Source organism: Magnolia sinica, chromosome 19, assembly GCF_029962835.1.
Source record: "Magnolia sinica isolate HGM2019 chromosome 19, MsV1, whole genome shotgun sequence".
NCBI classification, from domain to species: Eukaryota; Viridiplantae; Streptophyta; class Magnoliopsida; order Magnoliales; family Magnoliaceae; genus Magnolia; species Magnolia sinica.
In genome coordinates, this window is record NC_080591.1 from 7053372 (window position 1) to 7078685 (window position 25314).

Sequence of the window (25314 nt, forward strand, 5' to 3'; positions counted from 1 at the left end):
CTAGGTGCCACCGGAGTCATATGAAGTCCTGTTTTGGCAAGCGAGCTTTAATACACATGTGGAGGCTCTGCCTCTGTTGGTGTTGTATTGCTAGTTTTTTAGATTTTGACTAGACTTGGTGTATATGGGCTTGGATAAAGGTTGGTTTAGGGCTTGATTCCACTAGGTGAATTGAATGGGTAAGTCGTACTTATTGGGTGAGTTGACTTGATAGGTTGACTCGAAGCATTTAAGAAGCATTTAACCGGATTTTTAGGCTTTAGGATTTAGGGTTCTAAGGTTTAACTGCGTAAATTGTCCAGGCTGAGTTGATGAGTTCGGGTTAGAGTTTTAGATTGGGTTTGGTTTAGTTGAGTGTTTGGTAGAGTTGACGTGGCCCAACATAATCATCTTATCTACCTGGGATTAGGTGTCTGCTTGCCCACTTACGCCTGTAACTATTAATTCTTAAAATGATTTGGACCTATTAAGTTAAAAAAGAAAAAAAAAACAAAATCTTTTTTTTTGTTAGACAGGCACTATTATAGTCATCAGTACTTGCCACGATCTGAACCTACAGTTTAGATTTCAATCGATTCTAGGCCTTACAACTCAGATTTCACTCTATTCCAGGCCTGCATAGATAACAGGTACAGATCATTTTCAGGCTGAGTAGATGCACGACACAGAATGTCTAAATATACAGTTTGGATACTATAGACTGGAGGAAGAATAGCAAGCATGCGGAATGTCGATATAATCCTGCCTCTCAAAGTCACTTTCATTGAAAACATGCTTGTAGCTTTTTTCCAACAACGATAATCAATAGCAATATTCCATTTTCAATGACAACTTGACGTGGTCCAAACAGGCCTTTAGTTACTTGCCACAGAGTTTTTTTTTTTTTTTTTTAAATTACATTCATCAACTTGACATAACATGCTCCATTTCAATGGAAAATTTTAATAGACAGAGACGACTTAGCAATTTTATAACATTAAAGGTTCCTTTTTCCTTGCTTTCAAAGACTGCGGACCTAACCCATACAAGCTTCATAGACGAGAGTGCAGTAGACGTTTGTTTTCTTGATACATAGAAATGTTAATTGAAGTAGACTTTAGCATTCCTAAATGATCAGAACATGGCATACATCAAACTTCCCATTATTTAAAAAACTTAGTTAAGAAAGCTTTGAATCCAATGGGTTGTGCATCAAGATTTTAAAAATGATGTATTGGGGTAACATATCGTTTACCACCGTTGTCGACTCATATTACCATGTACCAGGCTCTTTTGGGCCAATACCGGCCCAATACATTGTCAAAATTGTAGCTGGTGATATGTACTGAGTTTGAACATACTTTAAACTTTGCTCTGGATATTTATTGGTATTTTTAAGTTTCCAGCGGTCAGATTCTAATTGGAATGCCCGGGTATAGACGGGGCTTCTTTTGTTTTTTTAAAGATTTTTTGGGCTGACTGAAAACTTTGATTTTGTTAGGCCCAGCCCATCTAACACCTTGGATCTCTACAAAAATGTGCACGCAATTAAGGTGTGTTTGGTTGCTGATTTTTATAATTTCTTAGATTAGTAATTCCTAAATTTCAAAAAAAAAAATTCCAAAAACAAAACAAAAGACAAATTGGATGACATGTAGGATCAATGGATCAATGAAACCCGGTCCTCAATCATACAAGAAGCAAGAGAAGAAATGAAAATTTTATTCAAATTCAATCAAAAGTCTATTGACAATTCTCAAAATGAAGTATTTATGCTGATTCCTGCAAGTATCCAAATGAACTCCTAACTAATCATGATTAGGCCTAACCAATCATATAAGTAGTAGTCCAATATTCCAACTAACATAACCACCTAAGTACCAACTAGGCAACTACCCACAAGAAAATATCCAAAATGCATTTAGAATTCCCCCCAAATTTTGAATTCAAACCCGATTGCCTTCCTCACAAGCCCAGACATGAGGGGCTAGCAATAAGCCAACCCTCCATATAGGTCACCCCATCTGCATTGCATCAGTTTTTACACTTTTTTCCAGGAATTCCATATCCCAGCTTTTCTTTAAAAATGCTTGCCCCATCTTTTCTTTAAATCCTCCGTAAATACACCGTAAATAGGTAATTATTACTCTTTCAGCTTGTTCAAAAACCGGTCTATATTGACTAAAATTTGTGGGGCCCACCATGATATATGTAGATCAAAACATTTTGGAACACGAGCCAAAAAATTATGCAGATTCAAAGCTCAAGTGGCTCACACCAGAGGAAACAGTGGCCATAAAACTTCCACCGTTGAAAGCTGTTTTCTTTACTGGGCCCACATTAATGTTTATTGGTCATCTAATGGATCATAAGGTCACACAGACATGGATAAGGGGAAAATGGGTAAGGGGAAAACACACATCAGGTTGATCCAAAACTTCTTGGGGCCCCAAAAAGTTCTTAACGATAGCCTTTCAATTCCCATTGTTTCCCATGGTGTGGCGCACTTGAACCTTGGATCTGCCTCATTTTTGGGTTCATGTCCTAAAATAAGATGGTATAACAGATGAAGGATGTGGATAAGCCACGTACATCATGGCAGGTCCCACATATATTCCGTACTTATCCTCCATTTTAGGGTTCAAAAAGTAGGTGTCAACCTCAGCCTTGGGAATGATATGGTAATTACCTAGGTAAGTAATTATTACCTATTTACAAAATATATACAAGGTATTTGAAAAATCAAACAGACTGAACTAAAATAGAAAATTTTGATTTCTTTTAAGAAATCCAGTTTAACGACCAAATAAAATTTATTCATTTCCCAAGAAATATAAAAACCAGTAATGAACACACCAACAACAAACCAGGACACGGAAAATATTTTAAACCAAAATAAAGGGACCTAAGCTAATTTGGATCTGCCTCATTTTTGGGTTCATGTCTTAAAATCAGATGGTATAACAGATGGAGGGTGTGGATAAGCCATGTACATCATGGCAGGTCCCACATTTATTCCGTACTTATCCTCCATTTTAGGGTTCAAAAAGTACGTGTCAACCTCAGCCTTAGGGATGATATGGTAATTACCTAGGTAAGTAATTATTACCTATTTACAAAATATATACAAGGTATTTGAAAAATCAAACAGACTGAACTAAAATAGAATTTTTTCGATTTCTTTTAAGAAATCTGGTGTAACGACCAAATAAAATTTACTCATTCCCCAAGAAATATAAAAACCAGTAATGAACACACCAACAACAAACCAGGACATGGAAAATATTTTAAACCAAAATAAAGGGCTCTTACCTAATTTGGAGGTGAACTGTTATTAGTGATTCATCAATCATTCACATGACATGGTTTCAAGGGAATCAAAGTAATTTTAACCATTCTTTAAACATCTGTTTTCCTTTTGTGAGTTCAAAATATTCGCCATTTTACTTCTAACCATCTATTTGACGGAGCGAACGATTAGAAAGTAATGATTCATGGCTGAGTGTGATTTTAAAGATGCAATCCACCCACTATATTTCTCAATTATTTAGAAGGTTTGAATCGACAGACGTAACGGTCTCAGGAAATTGCAATAATACAGGTATTAAATTAATGAATGATTTTTTAATTTAAAAAAATACAGGTATAAAATAATTTATTTTAATTGTTAAATAAATTTTGCTTTGAAATTGCAATTATTTCGTGAAAAATCGAAAACTGCCAAGATTTTGAAGATATCATTTATATTATGACAATACATTTTCATCAAAATTTCAAGAGCATATCACAATAACATCCCTGCCATATTTGTCAAAATCCCCTTCCCCCAAGTCTTGCAAGCAATCTCCCTTCCCTCCAAGTGCATTGTTAGTATAACAGTAGTCTGGGAATCTAGAAGAGAAAAGGGATACAAACAGAAACCGAATGAATCCGTCAAATCCACTGGAAATCCTATGTTGCAGCAGCATTTGAGGAGAGCACCAATCTCTAGCTACAAGGGAGGCCTGCAATTAGATGGATAAGAAGAGAAATACAGCAATAATCTCCATTCAACTGAAAAGATAAAAAAGCTAAAGATTGGATGGCTAGGATCTGTCAATCTAGTAGACTTCTGGGGTAAGATCCATTCAGCTTGGGCTGACAATCTGGATCGCGACTGCAGGACCAGCTTACACAAACTGACAATCTGAAGATGATATCCTGCATTTGTTCCTCATTTTACATGTCATTGACAGCTGATTCAAAGAAAAAATTGGCAATGGAGAAGACAAGTGATGGGATGCATCTGGTCGGATAGGCTGCCACCCACCAAAGTGGGCCTCACCTGTAATCCTTCATCTGGTCCAATTCCCCTCCACCAACCATAACTACCAAAGTAATTAGACAGGAACTTCGTAAAGGACCAAAGCCGATAAATCCCTCTACCCATGTCTTTGCATTCATCATCACGTCCTTTACATGCAAGAGTTCATCTATACATATAACAGAAAAAGAATGGTTACCCAATTAGTCATCGACTACCCACATAAATAGTTAAATACAACTTACCATTACAAACATCACATGTGGACATAAATGACTGCCAAGGGGTATTTTGGTCAGATTTTTTGGAGAGAAACACCATCTCCTCACCATCGGTCAGTAGATTGGACCGAGTTTGTGGGTGCCGCTCGAATTACCCAGAAAAAAAAAAAAAAGAAATTAGCACTAATTGCTGTATCTAAAGTTCAACAAATTTTCAGTACCAAAAAAGGCAGGACTTTAATCATTGAGGCTTCTTTTTTTTTTTTTTTTACAACAGTGGAAGAAGCATCATCAAATTGGCATTGGATATTTTGATGGATCCTGCTAATATTAGGCCGACTGCTAACTGCTAAATAATTAACATGCATATTGCTAACATCTTTTCGAACCCTAACCATTCTAGAGAGAGAGAGAGAGAGAGAGAGAGAGAGAGAGAGCGTGCATAAAACACAATTTCCTTCCATTTGATGTCTCTAGGTGAGGATGACACTGCTATTTTACAACCACCCAGCAGACGTTACAAAACAGCGATCAACATTAGATCATGGATTCTCCTTCCCTCCTAAGGATTTCCTGCCAAAGAACCAATGCACAGAAAACATCTGTTTTGTCAGCCACCCCCTTATACTTGAGGAATTACTTGACAATCTACCATTGTGTTGATCTGCACATGCACACAGCAATTGTATGTGGCAAACATGTACCTCAATGAAACCATCCAAATCATGGGCCTGGCCCACTGTAATAGGGGTCATAACCTAGAAAACGCTGGAAACATCCTGAACTGTCAACTGATGACCATCAAATTGATGGTTAAAATAAAATTTGTTTAAAAAATAGTCAACAAACAAATGACCATTAATCAAAGCTGCTAATCATCAATCTACATGATTTTGGCTCCATTCCCCATCTGCAGTTGGACCCACAATCTGGGTGGTTTCAATTGAGATGCATGAATGCTGACTGTACAGTGATAGTGTCCATGCATATGGACCATCATTCTCTGCTGGAATATCAGCAAAATCCTCTGTACCAGAAAATTTGAAATAATGGATTCTTTGAAATTGACTCTACCAGTTTGGTAGCAGCAACTGACTGGCGCTGCCGCTCTTTTTTCTCTCGCTGACACTCTCCGCACCAGCTAGAGAAATCCTTCTGATACTTCTTCAGCTCTCTAAAGACTGAACTGTAGAGATGAGTAGCAGTGGTATAATCATTAAAGGGGTTTTAGAGTCATTGAAATGAGGAAGGCCCTGCTCATCATAAAGCAGATAGTTTGCTAACACACAGGATTCCTACATGTGGATGATGGTTTGCTAATACACAGGATTCCTACACGCGGATCCATTTGTCATCGATCCAAACTGTTGATTTGATGGACCTCAGTCTGCATATGAGATTCCTAGGAAATTTGCCAGATTGGATGGCCCCAACCCTTCTATCGTTGGTGCCCAACAAATAGACAGTAAAGGCATGAAGTAAAGCAATGGTCCTCATTCAATGAAGAAAGCCAAATATTGAAGGGTTAGGCTCTTCAAATTCAGGATTTTCCCATGGCAACCTCCAGATATGGTCCAGCACTCTCATCAACCGTTGAGATCACCGAAAAGTGGCCCACAAGGAATCCTGTACTGATGTACACGCTGTATATTTGCTGATGAGCAGAACCCTAAATTTATCAATTAAAGTATTATAAGCAGGACCTCATTAATACTAAGCTGCGCCTAATGGAATTGAGATTGACACTACAATTAACTAAAAAGGCCAGATACAATGTGCCATATACCATGTAGTAAATGGTATGAACTTGAACGATTGGTGAATGTGTCAATGAGACCAATTTGGACTAAGCACCTCATGGATTCGCCAGTGGCCCAAATTTTCGACAAATGGCCATTTCTGACCATGTGGCATATGGAGTTTTTATTTTCTGGACCATTCTTCAAACTTATCCGATGTCCAAAAAGGCTAAGGGATCTGCTAGTTATGAACTTCCAATTGGCACCATTTTGGGCTATGGCGGACACAGGAAATGAATTCCCAAAGCATACCAATCAAGGGCTCATGAGGTCACTACCATGTACTAACTGGTATAGGATGAACATTGGGTCCTAAATCAATTCCGTTGATTTATTGCTGGAGAGATCACGGGCACTTCAAAGGATGATAGCTAACAAAAGAAGCACGGGAAGGACAAAGATACCTTCTGCACCATAGGAGCAAATTGATCCTATGCCCAGAGGTTGTTGCTTTAGCTCCATGCCGATGACGACCACGATGAAGCACAGCTTGTCCAGGTACGTGAGAATAATCTAGGATTTCCTATTGATGGAATCAGAAGCCCCCATAAGAAGAGTGATAAAGCTAGTTGAAAAAAGAAGAAAGAAAGAAGAGGCCAACCTACTGTCTAAGCAGTGTATCACTTGCAGAGCATGTTGGGTCCATCCTATTAGGCCTGTCAACAGGCAGGGCCTGGGATTGTTTTCACCTTCATGTTTAACTGGCTAGATAGGGCCTATCCAAATTTTTTGTTTTGTTTGAGCTGGGTCCGGCCCATTGACAAACCCACATGCCATGGCTCATCATCTTCCATTGTGGAGAACCATGAACATTGCAATTTCTCTATAGTTCTTTTACTTACCATTGTATTATTTTATACGAATTGTATGATGTCATCTTTTTATGGTATACTCATGTCCCCGGTTTGTAAAAGTGGGCCCATGGTTCAGCGATCTAGACCACTGATACAGTGAGCCCACCATGGATGGACCATGCACAAAAAATATGCCAGATAAGAAGATCGATCTTATCCAATCTTGGTCTTTTTCCTGTTGAATGTGGACTGATGCTGCATATTTTTCTCAATCATCCATTGGCAGTCCAGCTTCGAAGGGTTAGGCTTGTTTTTTATTGATAAGGGTTAGGTGTCCACAGAAGACTCCAAGACATGGTCTGTCCATGGTAGTGACCATTTACTTGACAGTCTGGGTCACCAATACACCTTCAGGCTGAGGGCCATATAATTTCCTCTTGTTTGAAGTCAAAAAAACTTAAAAGAGTTAAAAGTTTTTCAATAAGCACAAGTGATCAACACTATGATGTCACTAGTAGACAAGTATACATTTATAACAGCATTGTTAAGCACACAAGTTTTCCTTTTTTTTCTTTCTTTTTTTTCGAATGGTGTTAAGCAAACGCCTTTCCAGGATTATGCAAATAGAAGGAGAGGTACTCGATACTCTGGCAGTCTTCTGATTCATACACTTGCACTAATATATTGTACATGTAGCATACATATTACTCAATTTGAACTGTCCAAATCATGGAACCTACTCTAGAAAGGCCATAACCCCAAAATTTGGATTGCTCTTCCAATTGATGGGCATTTGTTTGTTAATTCAGACTGTAGATCATCTTTCATATTAACGATCTATTAGAAGCCCTAACAATCATCCAGCTAGGCTCATTTCAGTATAATTTTTGGTTTATGACACATTCCAAATGCAGCCAACAATTTAGAGAGTTCTATTTGAGTTACATATATGCCATTGTGTAATTCTGAGTACATGCATCTTAACCACCATGCTCTGCAACTTTGCATACTCAATGGAAACTTAAACAGAACACTATTTATGTTCAAATATTAATATACCTTAGAGATTAGCATACCTCAGGTTGAGTATGTGAATTCACATGTTTGTCGCATCGAATACCTCGAAAGAACAGCTCTCCACCAGAAAATTGCTTACCCAAGCATACATTCAAAGTAACTTCTGAATCGTCCACATGGAATCCTACAAATATAACACCATATAGATTATTAATAATAATAAGGTTACCATGTTCAAGGCTTCAAGCCGATATTGTGCAAGAAAATATATTAAAGGAATTGTTTTCTAGTGAAACAAGATGACAAAATTAAAAACAGCTAGGAAGAACAAAGAGCACATCAGAAATGACATTTCTTAAAATGAAAATAAAAATAAAAAATAAAGCAAAGCATAATTATTGGGTTAAAGTAAAGTGAACAAGTACTAATTGATGTACTCAGATCCTCAATCCTCTATGTCACTGTTTTCAGCATGGATATGGTATGGCTCTGTGTTGGATACACTCTGCCATACCCAAATATTTTCTATTAAAATAATTAAGATGTAGAAAAGAATTAAAAGAGTAAAACATTTGTTGTGAGCTATTTACTATTAAGACAGCCATGTCAACACACCTAACATGGAATCACAAGACTCACAACAGGTTTATGCAAAGATTTGAAGGCAATAAGTTCGGTCAACATTTAAGCAAGCTCGAGTAGCCAATCATCTTATTATATCATGCATGAAGTAATGAAGGGACAAGTGAAGAGATGCTGACAAGAGAGGCCATTGGAAGCAGAGCACTGAGAACCAGAAGCAAAGCTCTGACAATGGCGCTCGACAATCCAGAGGCGACTACAGTCGTGGAGTCTCAATTTCAGGAGGAAATCACTCAAAAGGAAAATCATCAAGAGCAATTTCGTGGGGAGCCAAACGGCAGTGAAGAACTCAGCCGCGAAGGAGGTCTCGGTTTCGATCCAGAGGCTGGACATGAAAAGGGGAGGTGAGGGAAACTATCTATATTGGCGCTGGTTCTAGTGCCAACACTGATTCCAGCAACAGCAGAAAATCTTGACAAGGGAACCCAGCGGGTTTTCAGGTCAGGGAAAGTTACATGGGAGGGGAAGCTAGAGGTAGGGGAGTTATGGGTGACAAAAATGGGGGGACTCTAGGAAAGGAGCCTGCTGTGTGGGTGAGGGAATCCAAACAGTGGGATATGGTGATTCAAATAAGGGGGAAGGGGTGAGGTAGATGATGCTCATGAAGGAGGCTGGGTTCAAGTCAACAATCATCAGAGAGGAGGGCACTCTGCCACCAAGGGTCCATTTCCAAAACTCCCTACACTCTTTGTGGAGGGTTTCCCCGAGGGATGGACGAAGACTAACTTCTGGCAGGTTTTCGGAAGGGTTGGGGAGGCGACTGAGGTAGTAACCCCGAATTTGAAGGGGATTGGAACTCCTAGAGGCTTCACCTTCATTCGATTCTTGAAGAAGGAGGAAGTCACGTTGGCGTGCACCGACAGAGGTTCAATGGGAAGATTTCCGTTCAAAGAGCTCAATACAAATCAGAAATGGCAAACCAAGGCATCACTAAGAAGGTGGAGAAGAAAAAGGCAAAGGTCTGAAGGTTCCGGCCGGCAAGCCCACAGAAGGTTGCTGCGGTGGTAACCTCCGACACTTCCTACAAGAGCACTATCATCAGAGCTGTTGTTGAGAAGCTTGAAGAGAATGGGGGGAAATCTACAGAGAGCCTAGTGCAACGAAATTTGGAGACTTCTTGGCTCTGGAAGGAACCTTCTGTCAAGGGTCATGTCAAGGGTCCTATGGTGAAGGTGCACCCCAAAGTCTTGGAAAACGCCCGGGAGAAGCTTCAACGAAGCTTGTTGGTGGAGGTTCGGGTCAGCACTCTAATCGATGTTGTTCATTCTTGACTTTTGGAAAGCGTGGAATCCAGGATAGCGATTTCATCCTCAGACCTCTATCGAAGATGGAGTTCTAGGTTTCATTCAACCCATAAGAGTTGGAAAGAGTTCTAATGGCAAGCATTATCTTCAACGATGGCCTAGTGTTGAAGCTTTGTCAGTGGAAGGATAGCCTGATATTCAGCTGGGAGAGAGCTTGGTTCCACGTGAACGGCCTTCCCTTGGAGCTCTAGTTTAGGGAGGCCTTGGTGTTGATAGACTCATGTATTGGAGTTCTTCTCACGATTTAGTGACAGAGGCTTACTCGGACGTGCAGGCAGCAAGGATCTTCATCAGATGGAAGAAGACGATGGTCCTTCCTGAAATGGTCAAAATCGAGGTGGGAGAGGACTCAGTGGTGGTGGGTATCTCTAGAGAGGATCTCCGTTGCGCTAAGCTAGTTCCAAAGCCACCCAAGGAGGAAGAGACTATCGATTACAAACCACCTCAAAGCTCTCCGGCAACAATGGCAGGTGAGGGGGCACACCTTCAATGATCCACTGAACCTCTGAAAGGCGAAAAGGACACGTGTCCATCGCAAGACACTCAAGGCATTGTAGTGGGGTCTCACTAGGCAACAAGTGGATGAGACACCAACGCCTTAGTTGTGATGGTAGAAGGTAATTATGACGTCTGCAATCTCGAAGAAGTGGTTCAGGAGGCATCTTTGACGGCTCGGATGCTGGGTGGAAGTTTGGTCAACAGGCTTGGAGCTGACGCAGAGGCTCGAATGACTGTAAGGGTGATCGGGAGACAGTTGATGGATCAAGAAGCAGCTTCAGACAAGACTCGAAGGTTCAGACAACGGTGGCTTCTCGTCACTCACCATGTGGAGCCTCGGGGATCAATCACGTCGATGTTACGAAAGACACATGTCACCCGGAGAATTCGACGTTGACGGTTGTCTATTCTGTTAACGATGACGTTAGCCAAGTACTCACTCGTGTGGACTACTCAAGAATTTTTGCATGTGCCTCCCCACCACTAACTCATTTGAACTTCCCTCTCTGGGATCTAGATGTAGGACCAATGCCTAAACTACCATGATATGTAATAGAAACCAAATAACAGATGTAATACGCAAATCAAGATCTAAACATGCCAACTAATTGCAAATTACAGAAAATTCAGCAGTCATAACTATGAGAAATAAGATATCACATGCCCACAACGATGATTTATAAGTATTAATCACTAGACCCATAGAAGTTGGAACTTCCATATAGCATAGGGATCGTCCACATGCAATATGAATTCAATTGAATCAATTAGGGTTTTAAAGTATAGGTCTATAGTTAGGGTTTGATATTTTTATTTTATTTTTTTAAAAAGGTTTAGGGTTTCTAGAAGAAGAAAACGAATTGAGGGTTTAGGGTTTAGAATGAGGGGATTAGGGATTGGAGATGGGAGATGTTGATGGGGAGAAGGGGGAGGTCCGTATGGGCCGTACGTCCGGTACGGACGGGTGGTCCGTACCCTAGGGTTGTTCGGGTTGGGTGGCTGGATGCTCAAGCATTTAGGGTTTGTGTGGAGATGGGAGAAGAAGAAAGGTTTTAAGAAGAAGTTGGTTTTCAAGAGTAATATTAGAGAAGACGAAATCAACAACTAGAACAAGAAATAAGAACAATGTCACCTTCGATTCACTCCAAAACATGGAAGGCTTCACACCTCCAATCCTCCATTCACAAGAGAGCTCGAAGAGAGTTTGTCTTTTCAAAGAGAAGTTGCAATGTTCATTAACCGTAAGGGGTTCACAAGCCCAATCTTATAAAGCAAAGAATAGTGTTTTTTTACAAAAGTACCCTTAATGAAAGAACTTATGCAAAAAGGCTCTTTCAAAGCTAAAAATGACCCTACCAAGCCCTTTCTTGGAAGAGAGAATAGGGAGGATTTGAAGTTGTATGCCCTCGTGACTACAAAGGATACCCCCCAAGTTGGTGTAGAGTTGCCTAGTAAGGTGATTTCAGTGATGTCTTTCCTAACGACTTCCCGGATGAACTTCCACCTATGAGGGACATCCAACATACCAATTGATCTTGTGCCCAAGTCAACTCTCCCAAACCTTCCTCATTACAAGAATGAAACCCACGGAGCATGCAGAACTCAAGAAGCAAGTTGATGAGCTTCTTAAGAAATGGTTCATTCAGGAGAGCATGAGTCCATGTGCCGTGCCCGCCCTTCTGACGCCCAAGAAGGATGGCACGTGGCGCATGCGTGTGGATGGCAAAGCCATCAACAATATTACATTTAAGTACCGGTTTCCTATACAGCGTCTTAACGATATGTTGGATATGATGGCCAATGCCACAATTTTCTCCAAAATAGATCTCAAGAGTGGGTATCACCTGATCCGTATTCGCCTAAGTGATGAATGGAAAACTGCCTTCAAGACGAAGGATAGCTGTACAAGTGGCTAGTCATGCATTTTGAACTGACCAGTGTCCCAAATACATTAATGTTGGTAATGACCTAGGTGTTGAGACTTTTCATGAGAAAGTTCCTAGTCGTGTACTTTGATGATATCCTTATTTATAGTATGACTAAAGAACAACACCTCCACCATCTATGGCAAGTGTGTGGGATCCTTAGAGCAAAGAAGTTGTATGTCAACCTCAAGAAGTATTCATTTTTGTTTGATAGTGTCATCTTCTTAGGTTTTATCGTGTCATCTGAGGGCATGTCTACGAATCCCGAGAAAGTCAAGGCCATAGTCAGTTGGCCTAAGCCGCGTAATATTCATGAGGTGCATGGCTTTCATGGCTTAGCCACCTTTTATAGGCAGTTCATTAGAGGGTTTAGTTCAATCATAGCTCCCATTACCAATTACATAAAAAACAGGAGTTCCAAAGGACTAAAGCAGCCTCTAGGGTGTTCAAGGAGATCAAAGTCAAGATGAGTGAAGCTCTTGCCATGCAACTTCAGATTTTTTTTCAAGGCTTTTAAGGTTGCTTGTGATGCGTCTAGCATAGGTATAGGTGGAGTGCTTAGTCAGGAAGGGTACCATGTCGCTTTCTTTAGCGAGAAGCTAAATGAAGCAAAACAAAAGTATTCTAGCTATGACAAGAAATTCTATGCAGTAGTGCAGTCTTTGCGTCATTGATTCGTTAAAAGTGTGGCCAAAGTTATTATGATTTGGTCGTTGGATGTGTGAATTCGACAACATGCGGTTTTAGTAAACAGGTCAGATCTTCCTCATCATAACTCGAATCAAAGCAAATTTATCCTTGTTGGTAATATCATTTGACCACATTTCCAATGAATCATAAATCACCTTAATCAAATATCACTTGGCCTGTTATCATCTGACTCGAAGTCTACTTTTTGTAACATCATGGCCACTTTAAGTACAAGAACGACCATACTAATCTCGATCTCGACATAACTCGAAAATTGATCTTTCACACCTTAACACTGTGTTATATGGGGGAGACCAAGTAGCAAGGAAAGTGGTCCTTGGATGGGAAGAGTTCATTTTTGTCCCTTTCTGCATATCAATTGTTACGTACAAAAAGTTTTCATAGTTCTGGAGTCCGGTTGATTTGGCTAGGATCAGATTGATCGGGTCCCTAATCTACCAATTTGGCCCATCAGTTGTTCCCAGGACATGCCAAAGATGCTCCCCATTTTACTCGTTTGGATCTTCAATGATTTTTAAGTCAATAAGAGACAGTTTTATCGAAGTCGAGCTGAAGATGGAAGAGTAGTTTATTCTCATTTTGAATGGGGTGTCTACAATCACTCATCTTCAAAATAATAATAATAATAATAAATAAATAAATAATAAAAATTCTCTACATCATCACTAAACAGAACTATCTAAGCAAACTAAACCAAATTGAAAGGGATGAAAACCAAAAGCATCGACAAGGTAAACAAACAAATCCGAATTTTGCACCCCCCATGAGACTTGAACACCACTCTTGTTTATAAATTGCAAACGGCACACTGTGGGTGGGCAACTTTGAAGAACGTTAAATTCTGAACAATTCAAGCAAAAAAAAAAAACAACAACAATCCACCCATCAGTCACAACCTGAGATTGGCTAACTAGCTGCTTCAACGGTATTTAACTTGCTTTGGCAGCATAAAAATGGCACATTCACAAGCAATTACACATTCGAAGCGGACAAAAGGTGCCCCTCAATAGGGCACAATTAAATTTGCCTAATGCTTTAGCTTGCAAGAATTAATTTGAACAATGAAGTTGAGGCATCATGCACACCAACAAAAGCATAGGTGGTAAAGATTGATAAAATAAAATTTAAAATTTTTATATAAAAAAAAATGACAGAAGCAAACATGGCAGAGAGAAGCTCAGAGAAGCACCTACCCAATTCAACATCCCTATCTCTTCCATATTCAACAACAAAACCATGATGGGAATCAAGTGATGATCCGCCAACTTCGGGAAAGAATACTGCATAGAAAAGGAAATTTCACAGCAGCAAATATACGAATTTTTGTAGTCATCACTGATTGGTTATTATATCTGATGCTAAATCTCCGAACTGTCATGCTTCAAGAAGAAATACATCACCTTTAGATATTGGGCATATGAATTCATCCATGAGCTTTTCAAGCATAGCTTCTAGGCCAAAATCATCAAGAACAGCACCATATTTGTTCATAGTGTTTGGTCGCATGATTCTGAATTTGGTTTCATGAACCCACTTTTCGAAATTCTCGACCTAGAAAAGCAAAAACTCAACTGATGTACAGGGCTCAAAATGACGGATAGAGAGTAAACTGCAGAGGAATTTTAATTCTAACATGTCAGATAGCCGACAGACTGATGAATGATACCTCAGACAGCAACAAGTCACAGAAACTTGGCTGAAGCATTGCAAATGCATACACGCCTGGAGAGGGTTCAGACATTATATTCCTGAAACTCTCCTCTGTATTGTCAGTGATTGCTTTAATAAATGATGGGACGAAGAAGCTTGCAGGGTGCATATTGTATAGTTCTTTATGTAGAGGCTGCAAGAACAATAAAAAGAATTGAACAGCACAGCAAGAAAAGAAAACAGGATTTAATACTCATTATTAAGTAACTGCAAAAGAGAAGGGTAACAGACTAGAGAACAGTTAACATTGTCAATCTATACCCACACCCCCACATAAAACATTGCAGTCCTGGAGAAGAAAACACTTGAATGTGGATAACCTACATAAAATGTCTGCACCAAGATGGACTCGAACACTCACAACAGGATGGAAGATGAAAAACAAAAGGAAACAAATGCCACAGCAATGAAAGCAAAAAAATCAAACAAATGTCAAACCAGACAAAAACAGAACAGCATTACTAATTTTTTCAGAAGATTACAAAAAAAGAGGTGACTTGCTCATTAAGCAGATCAATCCTTTTCACTTGCAACATCAAAGTAATAGATATTATGCCACTGATTAAACAACATAATCAAAAGTTCACTGGACATCAGAACAACAAACCTGATAGTTGGATATTATTTTCTGTCTGTATTCTCTATGCCTCTGAACCTGATTAATAAATAAATTTAAAAATTTAAAAATTAAAAAAAAAAAAAAAAAAAAAAAAAAAAAACAAGTAACACTGTCAAGAACTGTTTGTTGAGAAACTGTGTCATGTGGAAAAGAAAATACCACTAAAAATTCAATGCTACAAAACCAACATTGGAATCCAATTGAAGCATTTGAAAGATACACGTGATGAGTCATCACTTACAAGATATACACGAAGTCATGTGACGCATAAGGCTGCAGAATGTGTAAATGCAGTCCAAATATGAGCTTTATGATGCAAACAGGGAAGAAACAAGAGACTCCATGAAGAGCTAGTAGTTGGCATTGAGTCTCGCATCACATCACAGATACCAATACTTGGATAACATGATCCAATATGACAAGGTCAAAATATGAGTCGCACTGTGCATATCATCAAAATGGATGATGAATCACACTATACAACTAGGCCATGGCGGAATGAATCGTGGGGGGCTTGTCTAATTTACACCCGAGTCCCTACCTCTTTTCTGAAACAAGTCTCAAAAAATTGTATTCTCTAGGGTTCTAACTTAAATGAGTCAACCTGATGCAGCCCAAGAGTGGTGACCATCAAGATACCCAATCAATGCGTTGGGTCCACAAAACTGTCTAATCAGTAAGTGGGCCCCACATGATGGTCTGATTGATCTGTGGGTAGGCTGTCAACAGCTCAGGTACCCAATGGACCTAACCCAACTTTAACGGGTCCAGGTCCACACTTTTGGACCCTTCAAGAAATGGGGTCTGGTTTGGCTCTCACCTTGATGGACCCAGTTAAAATTTGGTCCAACCAGGTCCAGGTTTAAATCTGGTTGGTTCAGGTTAAGTCAGGTTCAGGTTGAATCGATCCAATTAATGTAATATTAATATTATGTTTAGTAAATATATATTTATTATTCTAACAAAGCAATGATGTTTCCTAAGCCACGTGCATGTATGAGAACCCATTTACACACCAATGCAAGTGTCAAAGTGGCAAATGCATGAGCAACATAATCCATCCATTGAGTGGGCCTGTTAATGTACTAAATTGACATGAAATCTAGATCCGAATATCTGATGGGTACCAGAACTGGTCCAGATCCAGGTCCAGGTTTTCAAGATTGAGAAGCAGACCCAACAAGACCAAACCTGGCTAGCACGGGTACTACTATAGGACCCAAACTGTTGACAGCTCTATCTGTGGGGCCATATGATCCTCCATGCTATTGGACTATATCATAGATTTTTAGTTGCTTTTGATAGGAAAACAAAAACAGATCATCTAGCAACAATCTAGAGGTACCCCTTATTTTCATCACCTAGGGGACGTTTGTTTGCACACTTAGCATATGCAAAACAGGTTTCCGCACGTTCATATGTGTCAATTTTTCCCATGCAAATGCTTCCTCATGTGCCATTTTGCATATGCATTTTCCCATTTTATTTTCAACCCACACGCCCCAACCCCCTTCCGAAAAAAAATAAGAGTGATTATTTTAGCATGCAAAATGAAGTCCTTTTTATTAACACCATGCACAATGACACCCCACTGATCGCACATAAGGCCCGCTTCAGCCCCAATGAAGAAATTCTCCGTGTGGATCGAAGATCAAGCTCTAGTGGACCTGCCACTGCTGGGGGCCAAGTTCACATGGTCTAACGAGAGGAGCAGCCCTTCATTAGCCCGTCTAGATAGATTCCTGGTCTCGGCAGATTGGGTCGATTCTTTCCCCTTAGTCTCCCAATCCATTCTCCCCAGACCCACTTCCAATCACCATCCTCTCATCTTTTCAGTGGACGAGGAGAATTGGGGTCCCAAACCCTTCAGGTTTGACATGGCGTGGCTGTTGATTGCAGGATTTAAAGAGCAAATACATCTTTGGTGGTCGAAGCTGAAAGTTACAGGGTATGCTGGTTTCGTCTTATGTCAGAAACTGAGACTTCTCAAACTCAAAATCAAGGACTAGATATCAGTAGCGCTCTATCAGAGGGACGAGGACACTAGGAGCATTCTTGCAGAAATTCAAGCCATTGATTCTGCTACTGAAGCAAATCAGTCAAACTCCGATCAAAGGTCAAAAAGATTCAAGCTCGCTCACACATACTCCCAAAGAATCCTCGAAAAAGAATTGTTTTGGAGGCAGAAATCAAGATGTAAATGGCTTAAAGAAGGGGACAAGAACACTTGATATTTCCACGCTATTGCTTCGGCCTGAGCAAGAACAAACAAAATATCCTCTCTCATTGTAGATGGGGTCCGCACGGAGGACAAACTGGAAATCGAGAAGGCTTCGGTCTTTTATTTTAGTAATCTCTATCGTAGTGAAAACTGGGTGAGGCCGAAACTTGATAATCTGTTGTTCAATCAAATCTTAGTTAAGGAGGCCTCTTCCCTCGAATCAGCATTCTTGATCGAGGAGGTCAGAGCAGCGCTTGCATCCCTGGAAGGAGACAAGGACCCTGGCCCTGATGGCTCCCCCATCAGTTTCTTCCACTCGTTCTAGGAGATCCTAAAGTGAGACATCATGGCTTTCCTCTCAGAATTTCACGCCAGAGGGCGCTTATCCAAAGATCTAGGGGCCTCTTTCATAGCTTTAATTCCAAAGCGAGCAGGAGCCGACTCAGTGACTGATTTCAGGCCCATCAGTCTTCTCGGCAGCCCTACAAGATCCTGGCAAAAGTTCTGGCCACACGTCGCAAAACAGTTATGGGTTCAATCATCTCCAACAATCAAAACGCCTTCATCCCGAGCAGACAAATCACCAACAACGCCCTCATTGCTCTCGAATGCCTTGATTCCTGTCACAAGGCTGGTACGAAGGGTCTTATTTGCAAGCTCGACATCGAAACAGCCTAAGATCATGTAGACTAGGGTTTCCTCTCTTACATGATGGGCCGGATGGATTTCGGGGATAAATGGATAGCTTGGATGAGTGAATGCGTTCGATCAACTATCTTTTCCATTCTTTTAAACGGTTCTCCCAAAGGTTTTTTCAGGGGATCAAGAGGCCTCCACCAGGGAGATCCTCTTTCCCCCTTTCTTTTTCTCATCGTTGGAGAGGCACTATCCAGAATGCTGCAAAAGGGTCAGGAAGAAAAGTTGTTTCAAGGCTTCAAAGTGAAAGGGATGGAATCCCCAATATCGAATATTCAGTTTGCCGACGACACGCTTATCTTTTGTCAAGTTGCGGAAGACCAAGTGGGCAATTTGAAAACCATCATCCGCTGCTTTGAAGCGGTATCGGGCCTCAAACAAAATCTTGCAAAGTCCAAGTTGTACGGAGTTAATCTTTCAGCTGAAGCAGTGCAACTCCTTGCAGATAACCTGGACTGCCCGACAGGTAATTTGCCAACTACTTTCGTGGGTCTCCCCCCCCCCCACCATCTGTGGGACTGTGTCATCAATAGATTCGACCTCTAGCTAGCTAGATGGAAAAGCTGTTATCTATCGCTTGGCGGTCGGCTTACGCTTATCAATTCAGCAATGTCAAACCTCCCCATTTACTTCATGTCTCTTTTTAAATGTCTGGCTGCCATTTTATCTGTCCTTGAAAAAATCAAAAGAGATTTTTTGTAGCATGGGAAAGAGGAGAGGAAGTTTCATCTCATTAATTGGAAGGAAGTGTGTAAACAACACCAGTTTGGGGGTGCAGGAATCAGAGACCTCCACATTATGAATAGAGCATTGCTTGGTAAATGGACGTGGAGACTGGGCTCAGACAGTGACAGTTTGTGGACAAGAATAGTCAAAAGTAAGTATGGTTCATCTACGGGTGGGTGGTGGGCAAACGATACTCCCAGAAAAATAATATCTGCGGTGTGGAAAGGCATCCTCGCCTCAAAGAAGCTGGTAGTGGAAGGGACAAGTATAGAAATCGGAAAAGGGAACAAAGCTCGCTTCTAGGAAGATAAATGGGCGGGAGACTCTCTCCTCAAGGAGGACTTCCCCAATCTTTATCGTCTAGCCCCAAATCAGTCTATCTTAGTGGCTGACTGTAACACTTCAGTGTGGGACGATTAGGTCTAGAATATTGTTTGCAGGAGAACTCTAAATGATTGGGAGGTGGAGGAGTTCACGTCCCTGCATCGTCAGCTATACAACTTTAAGCTAGATAAATCCCAGGACTCCTTAGTTTGGAGGAAAGACCAATCAGCCCCTTTTTCTGTCAAAGCTCTATATGAGTGCATCGCCAGCAACTCCTTCGTTTTGCCCCAAAATCCGCTTCAGAAAATGTGGAAAATCAAGGCTCCTCCAAAGATTTCAGCGTTTGGATGGTTGGTGGCTAAACAGAAAGTGCTGACTGTGGATAATTTGCGTAAAAGGGGAATGATTCTCCCTAACATTTGTCTCCGCTGCATGAACAAAGAAGAATTGGTGAATCATCTATTTTTACATTGTCCCTTCACTTCTCAAGTTTGACACGCAGTCCTTAGATCTTTCAACATATCCTGGTGTGGCCCTGTTTCAACGGGGGATTTTTTTCTTAGCGTGGCTTGGTCCTAATATTGGACCCCAAGCTAACAAAATCTAAAAGTTATGTCTCGTGGCGGTCTAGTGGTCGGTTTCGGAGGAAAGAAATGGAAGATGTTACAACAACACTTCTTATTCAGCGAACGTTGTTCTTCAGAGAGTTCAGCAGTACATAGCGGAATGGGCCCTGTATTTTCTTAATATCAAGGAATGTAATCTATTTGCTCTGAGAGGATCCCTTTCTCGCTAACTCAACGGGTTGATCCTCCCTTTTGTAATCCTTTTCTTTTTTAATATATATCTTTAGTTATCTCTATAAAATTAAAAAAAAAAATGACACCCCACTGATTGCATGGTTAGGATCATTAACAAGTGCGAGTTTTTAAGATGGATGGACAATCAAGGGTGGGACTTACATGATTGGTGGTCTAGATCAATGATAGGACCATTACTAGCATGATCAATATAATGGATTTAACCTTTCAAAAAAAATCAACATAGTGGATTTAATGGCAGTTTCAGAGTGTGACTCACCTAGGGACCGAAACCGGTATGGTTTGCCCCCACTCAATCTTACTCAATCTCGTAATGGTGTAGTGACACATTCTATTCCAAAACGAAACCCATACAATTCAGATAATATGGAGTCGTAATAAACAATTTCTCAAACCATGCTCAATATAGGCCATCCATTTCCACATGCATTGAATAGACAATTAGGATCATCCAACAGAGAAATTTTTTGAGAGGGATGTAAAACCAGGGTTCCACATAACGGAAGGTCTAGATCAATGATTAGACCATTTGTAGTATAATCAATATGGACCATCCATTTTCCTAGGCAATAAATGGATGGTCAGGATCATCCAACAAAAGTGATTAGTTGGTATGAATGGCCAATCAAGGGTGGAACTCACTTGATGGATTGTCTAGATCAATGACCAGATCAGTTGTAGTGTGATCAATATGGACCATCCATTTCCCCATGCAATAAATGGATGGATAAGAGCATCTAACAAAAGTGTTTTTTTGAGAAGGATGAGCAATCGAGGATGGGACCTGCACGATGTATGGTCTAGATCAACAATTGGACCATTAGTAGTATGTTTAATATGGACCATCCAAGTACACGGCCATTCAATGGATAGGTAAGATCAACCCTTGGAAGTGATTTTTTGAGAGGGATGGACCATCAAGGGTGGGGCCAACATGAGGGATGATCTAGATTAATTAATGTACCATTTGTAGTATGATCTATATGGACCTTTCACCTTTCATTTCCATAGATGTTGAGAGGAAATTTAGCATCATTAGACAAGTGATTTTTTAAAGGGATGAGAAACCAATGGTGGGACCCACAAGATGGATTGTCTAGATTAACGGCCAGACCATTTGAATAATGATCGATATGAATTGCTCAATCCTTAGCCATTGAATGCACTGTTAGGATCATTTGGCCAAAGTGATTTTTGAGAGAGATGGCAAATCAATAGTGGGACCAGCATTATGGATGGTCTACATCAATGTTCAGACGGTTGTAGCATGATCAATAAGGACCATCCATTTCCTTGGCCATTAAGTATCATCCAATAAATGTGAATTCTGAGAGGCATGGGCAATCAAGGGTGAGATGCACATGATGGACCCTTACAGTAAGCCCCATGTGTGTTGACAACTTGGTGTGTATGTTTGGGCCCATTTACATGTGGCTCACCCATAGTGGACCCGACGATATAACAATGTTGTCATGTCAAAAATTGAGCTGAAATAATTTTCACACTTGCGTATCGTAGAAGTAAAGAAACAGGGAAAATGGCTTCCATTTAAAAAATTAAAAATTAAAAAAAAAAAAATAGCAAACATGGTAAATAATTGTATTGTAAATACTTTTAGTCTATTACTATGCAAATGGATGCATAATGAAATACTTTCCAATGTAAAGCATTTGCATATGCAAATGTTGTGTGGACGAACATACCCTTAACTTACAGGCCACTTTTCGGGTACTTAACAATGTCCAAATGATACAAAATTTGTCCTGCTCCTATTGAGTTAGCTTTCAAACAAGCACATGGCCGCCTGATTCTAACAATGCATTAAGTTGGAACAGGATTTAAAGATATTTCAGTGATTACTAATATTTTCTTAAAATTATTGATTCGGAAATAGTGTCAAGAAATACTAGATGGTTGGGATTAGATTTTTATTTTATTATTTTATTTTATTTTATTTTGCTTGGGGAAAATATAATTGTGTCTTCCAATTATGATAAAATAAATAATAAAAAAAGTTACAATTAGATACAGATTAGGGGACTCTAACAATGTAAACACACATTTCAAGCCTACCTATGGCATGAGCTCGCTACAGCAAATGGGTGCATTCGCAAGTCATCCACCATACATTTGGCACGCCATACGCATGCATGTCAAACAAGAGCATCCAACTCACAGGCCTTGCCATGTATAGAGCATAGCCCAAAAATACACTAAAAAGTCTTAACCATTAGTCTGAATTCGACCAGGAGTTAATCAGATAGTTAGGATTGTCTGATCAGTTTGATTTTCAGGCTACACACCATGCATAATGGAGCCAACAACCACGAATGGAGTCAAACCAGATTAACAAGACCCAGGCTCCTTATTATGAACTCATGTCATAGTCTTGCCACAAACAAATTACCAGACCTCCCAACAAATGTCGATAATGCAAAATTGAGGCCTTCAAGCCCAGCTTTCTATCAAAAGAAGTACAATAACCACATTCAGTTTGCAAAAATCCAAAAATTGAAGGAATTTCCATCATTGGCAAAAACATGAATTGATGAAAATTTAATCAAAGAGACTATCCTCTGGTTCATTGTGCACCAGTGTTACTTATTCCCACTGTTACTCATTGGGCTCCTACAAAATTGGATATTTGAAAGATGGCTTGACAAACTACTGTTCATCAGGTAGGCGTCTGACGGATCTCACAAGGTGTTAAAAGATAACTGATTACATGATCTTAACTGTTCAATTGGTGAGCCACAAAGAGACTGTTGGAAACAGTATTGTCAAATGTCAACCTTAGATCTGCCATGCAGATGAGTAGGATCATCCAGTCAGTGAAAATTTTCAACAGGGTCTGTCCACCGTAAGACCCGCTGGTCATACTCTCCTCTTCACTGTGCCACTGCTGCTTATTGTGGGCTTCTACAAAATTGGACATGTAGAAGAGGGCTTCACAATCTGAATGTTCGTTAGGTAGGTCCGATATCGGATCCCCCGAAGGCATGAAAACCTCACTGATTGCATGATCCAATCTGTTCGATCGATGAACCACAAACAGACGGTAGGAAATAATACTGTCAACTTTGTGATCCACCAAGCAGATGGGTATGATCGTCCAGTCAGCCAAATTTTCTGATGAGTGGTGTGCCCACAGTGGGGCCCACCTAGTGAATGGTTCTGATCAAATTCACCAAAATCTCCCTACGAATCCCCACAATTCAAACACTGTCAACCCCAAATGCGCAGCCCAAACTCCCCCAAACCCCAAGGGCATTATCGTCATTTCAAATGAAATAAAATTGAGGCGAGTTCGACCAAAATTCACACAATTCGAACCTTAATTCAAGACCAGATACATCAAACCGCTTCAAAAAAAAAAAAAAAACAGTAACCAACAGAATTCCCAATCTTACCCTTGTCCGCTCCCCTTCCGGAAGATACCGTCCGAGAATCTCCCTCATGAACTGCAGCTTCACGTCCCGTGGGACCCCCAGCATACTGGGGGGCAGGTGCCGCTCCAGCGAGCTGAAGACTGATGGATCAAACTCCAATTGGAGGTCATCATAGCGCTCCGGCTTGTGATCGGTGTTCGGATTTAACCGTAGCCGTCGATCGGAGTAGGTGGACCGGATCGGAGCAGCAACGGAGCCATTGCCAGTGCCGTTGCCGGCCTGAGATTCCTCTCTTCGATCACCGGCGCCATCAAATGACATGCTTCGAGAGAGCAAGAGATAATGGAAAGAATGGCGGGATTTTCAGCGCATTTTGGGAAGAATTGGGGTTTTATAGAGAGAGGGATTGGGTGGGAATTAGGGCTCCTGAAGAGAGAGAGAGAGAGAGAGAGAGAGAGAGAGAGAGTGTGTGTGTGTGTGTGACGTGAAAATGCTTCCGTTGCCGTTAGGGTTTGGAGATGTAGAGCTTACGTGGATTATTATTTTTTTGGTTCGTTTGGGCGCGGCTTACAAATCACGACCATCTGTTGCTGGACTGGGCCCACATGTAGAGACGGTCCGATGATCGTAGCTGTCCATTTTCTGGGAAATGTATTGGAAGGGTATTATAATAAAAACAAGGTAAATGGTTGAATCTTAGTATTATATCCAGATGTAATTTTGGACCAACGAAGTGACGACTTTCAATGGAGTGGATTTCAACCAGAGAAATGAACGATTAGGATCATTTTTCAGAGTGGTTATTGTACACTTGTCCATCTAAAATTGGTCCCAGAGGATGGACGGTTCAGTTCATCGGGATATTTCTTCGTGTGGGGCTCAATTGTCTGATGCGTTATTTTGAAGCTGAATCTCGAAATTGGTGAAACGAATTCTAATCTCGTACTCCCGAACTAGTTTATCCGCAAAGCAAGGGATGGAGGGATTCCTCGGCCCTAAGCTCTGTGGAGCCCACCGAAGAGTGTGTGTTATATCTACTCCGTTCATTCGTTTCTATAGATCGTTTTACGACATATGCCACGCTGATATTTGCTATTTTTCCCTCAAATAAGTTTGGAGGCACCTTATGAACGGATTGGATGGCAAATAAATATCGCAGTGGGCCTTAGTAAGGGTTCAACGGTAGGTGTGGCAAAACGGATAAACGGCGTGATACAACACATAAATGACCCAAAGATGTCATTGCGCACCCTTGAACATGAAAGCGGCCTTGCGCCACATAGAAAACCCTTTGGCACAACGTGGCCCAAGCTTTGTGGGGCCCGCGTAATGTATTTGTTTTATTATGAAGCATGATCAAATTTTTATATAAAAGTTTTTAACACTAAGCATTAAATCCTTACTTTCTTTTTATAATATGGTTTACTTTAGCTTTAAGTTTATATTACTTTTTAGATAATATCTTTAAATTATTTTTAAAAGCCCATGAACAATTTGGAGAAAATACGTGCAATACAGTGGGCACCGCGGGCATATCTCATTCCCAGATCATGAGGAGGGCCTGCAAATGCCACGGTTTGAAAAGAAAACCATCCACAGGAGAAAGAAAGAAGGC

The 25314-nt window shown here is 40.5% G+C and overlaps 2 protein-coding genes across 3 annotated transcripts; both read right to left on the bottom strand.

Annotated features, from left to right (window-relative positions):
* Positions 1 to 3697: 3697 nt before the first annotated feature.
* On the bottom strand, positions 3698 to 4428 carry LOC131234475 (uncharacterized). The gene is made up of 2 exons (XM_058231383.1): positions 4304 to 4428; positions 3698 to 3983 (listed from the first exon to the last, which is right to left on the bottom strand). Exons 1-2 carry the CDS (start codon positions 4406 to 4408, stop codon positions 3753 to 3755), a joined length of 336 nt encoding a protein of 111 aa, XP_058087366.1. The 5' UTR covers positions 4409 to 4428; the 3' UTR covers positions 3698 to 3752.
* On the bottom strand, positions 4375 to 24199 carry LOC131234474 (2-oxoglutarate and iron-dependent oxygenase domain-containing protein CP2-like). 2 transcript variants are annotated; one of them, XR_009165721.1, is made up of 10 exons: positions 23721 to 24199; positions 15511 to 15558; positions 14860 to 15036; positions 14594 to 14744; positions 14387 to 14473; positions 8173 to 8297; positions 6707 to 6825; positions 5578 to 5689; positions 4543 to 5076; positions 4375 to 4451 (listed from the first exon to the last, which is right to left on the bottom strand). XR_009165721.1 is itself a non-coding variant. In XM_058231382.1 (9 exons), the coding sequence occupies exons 1-9, from the start codon at positions 24018 to 24020 to the stop codon at positions 5041 to 5043; spliced, it is 1155 nt and encodes a 384-aa protein (XP_058087365.1). In that variant the 5' UTR covers positions 24021 to 24199; the 3' UTR covers positions 4375 to 5040. The 2 variants fall into 2 exon arrangements, 1 of the variants encoding a protein (XP_058087365.1); XM_058231382.1 differs by having other exon boundaries at positions 4375 to 5076.
* Between the last annotated feature and the right edge of the window lie 1115 nt (positions 24200 to 25314).

Coding starts and splice junctions, on each gene's coding strand:
- LOC131234475 (XM_058231383.1), bottom strand. CDS start 4,408: ATGGGTAGAGGGATTTATCGGCTTTGGTCCTTTACGAAGTTCCTGTCT. Junction 3,984..4,303: donor GACCAGATGAAGGATTACAG/GTGAGGCCCACT, acceptor ATCTAATTGCAG/GCCTCCCTTGTAGCTAGAGA.
- LOC131234474 (XM_058231382.1), bottom strand. CDS start 24,020: ATGTCATTTGATGGCGCCGGTGATCGAAGAGAGGAATCTCAGGCCGGC. Junction 5,690..6,706: donor TTGCTCCTATGGTGCAGAAG/GTATCTTTGTCC, acceptor TCATCTCTACAG/TTCAGTCTTTAGAGAGCTGA. Junction 5,077..5,577: donor CAGTTGCTGCTACCAAACTG/GTAGAGTCAATT, acceptor GTTCTTTGGCAG/GAAATCCTTAGGAGGGAAGG.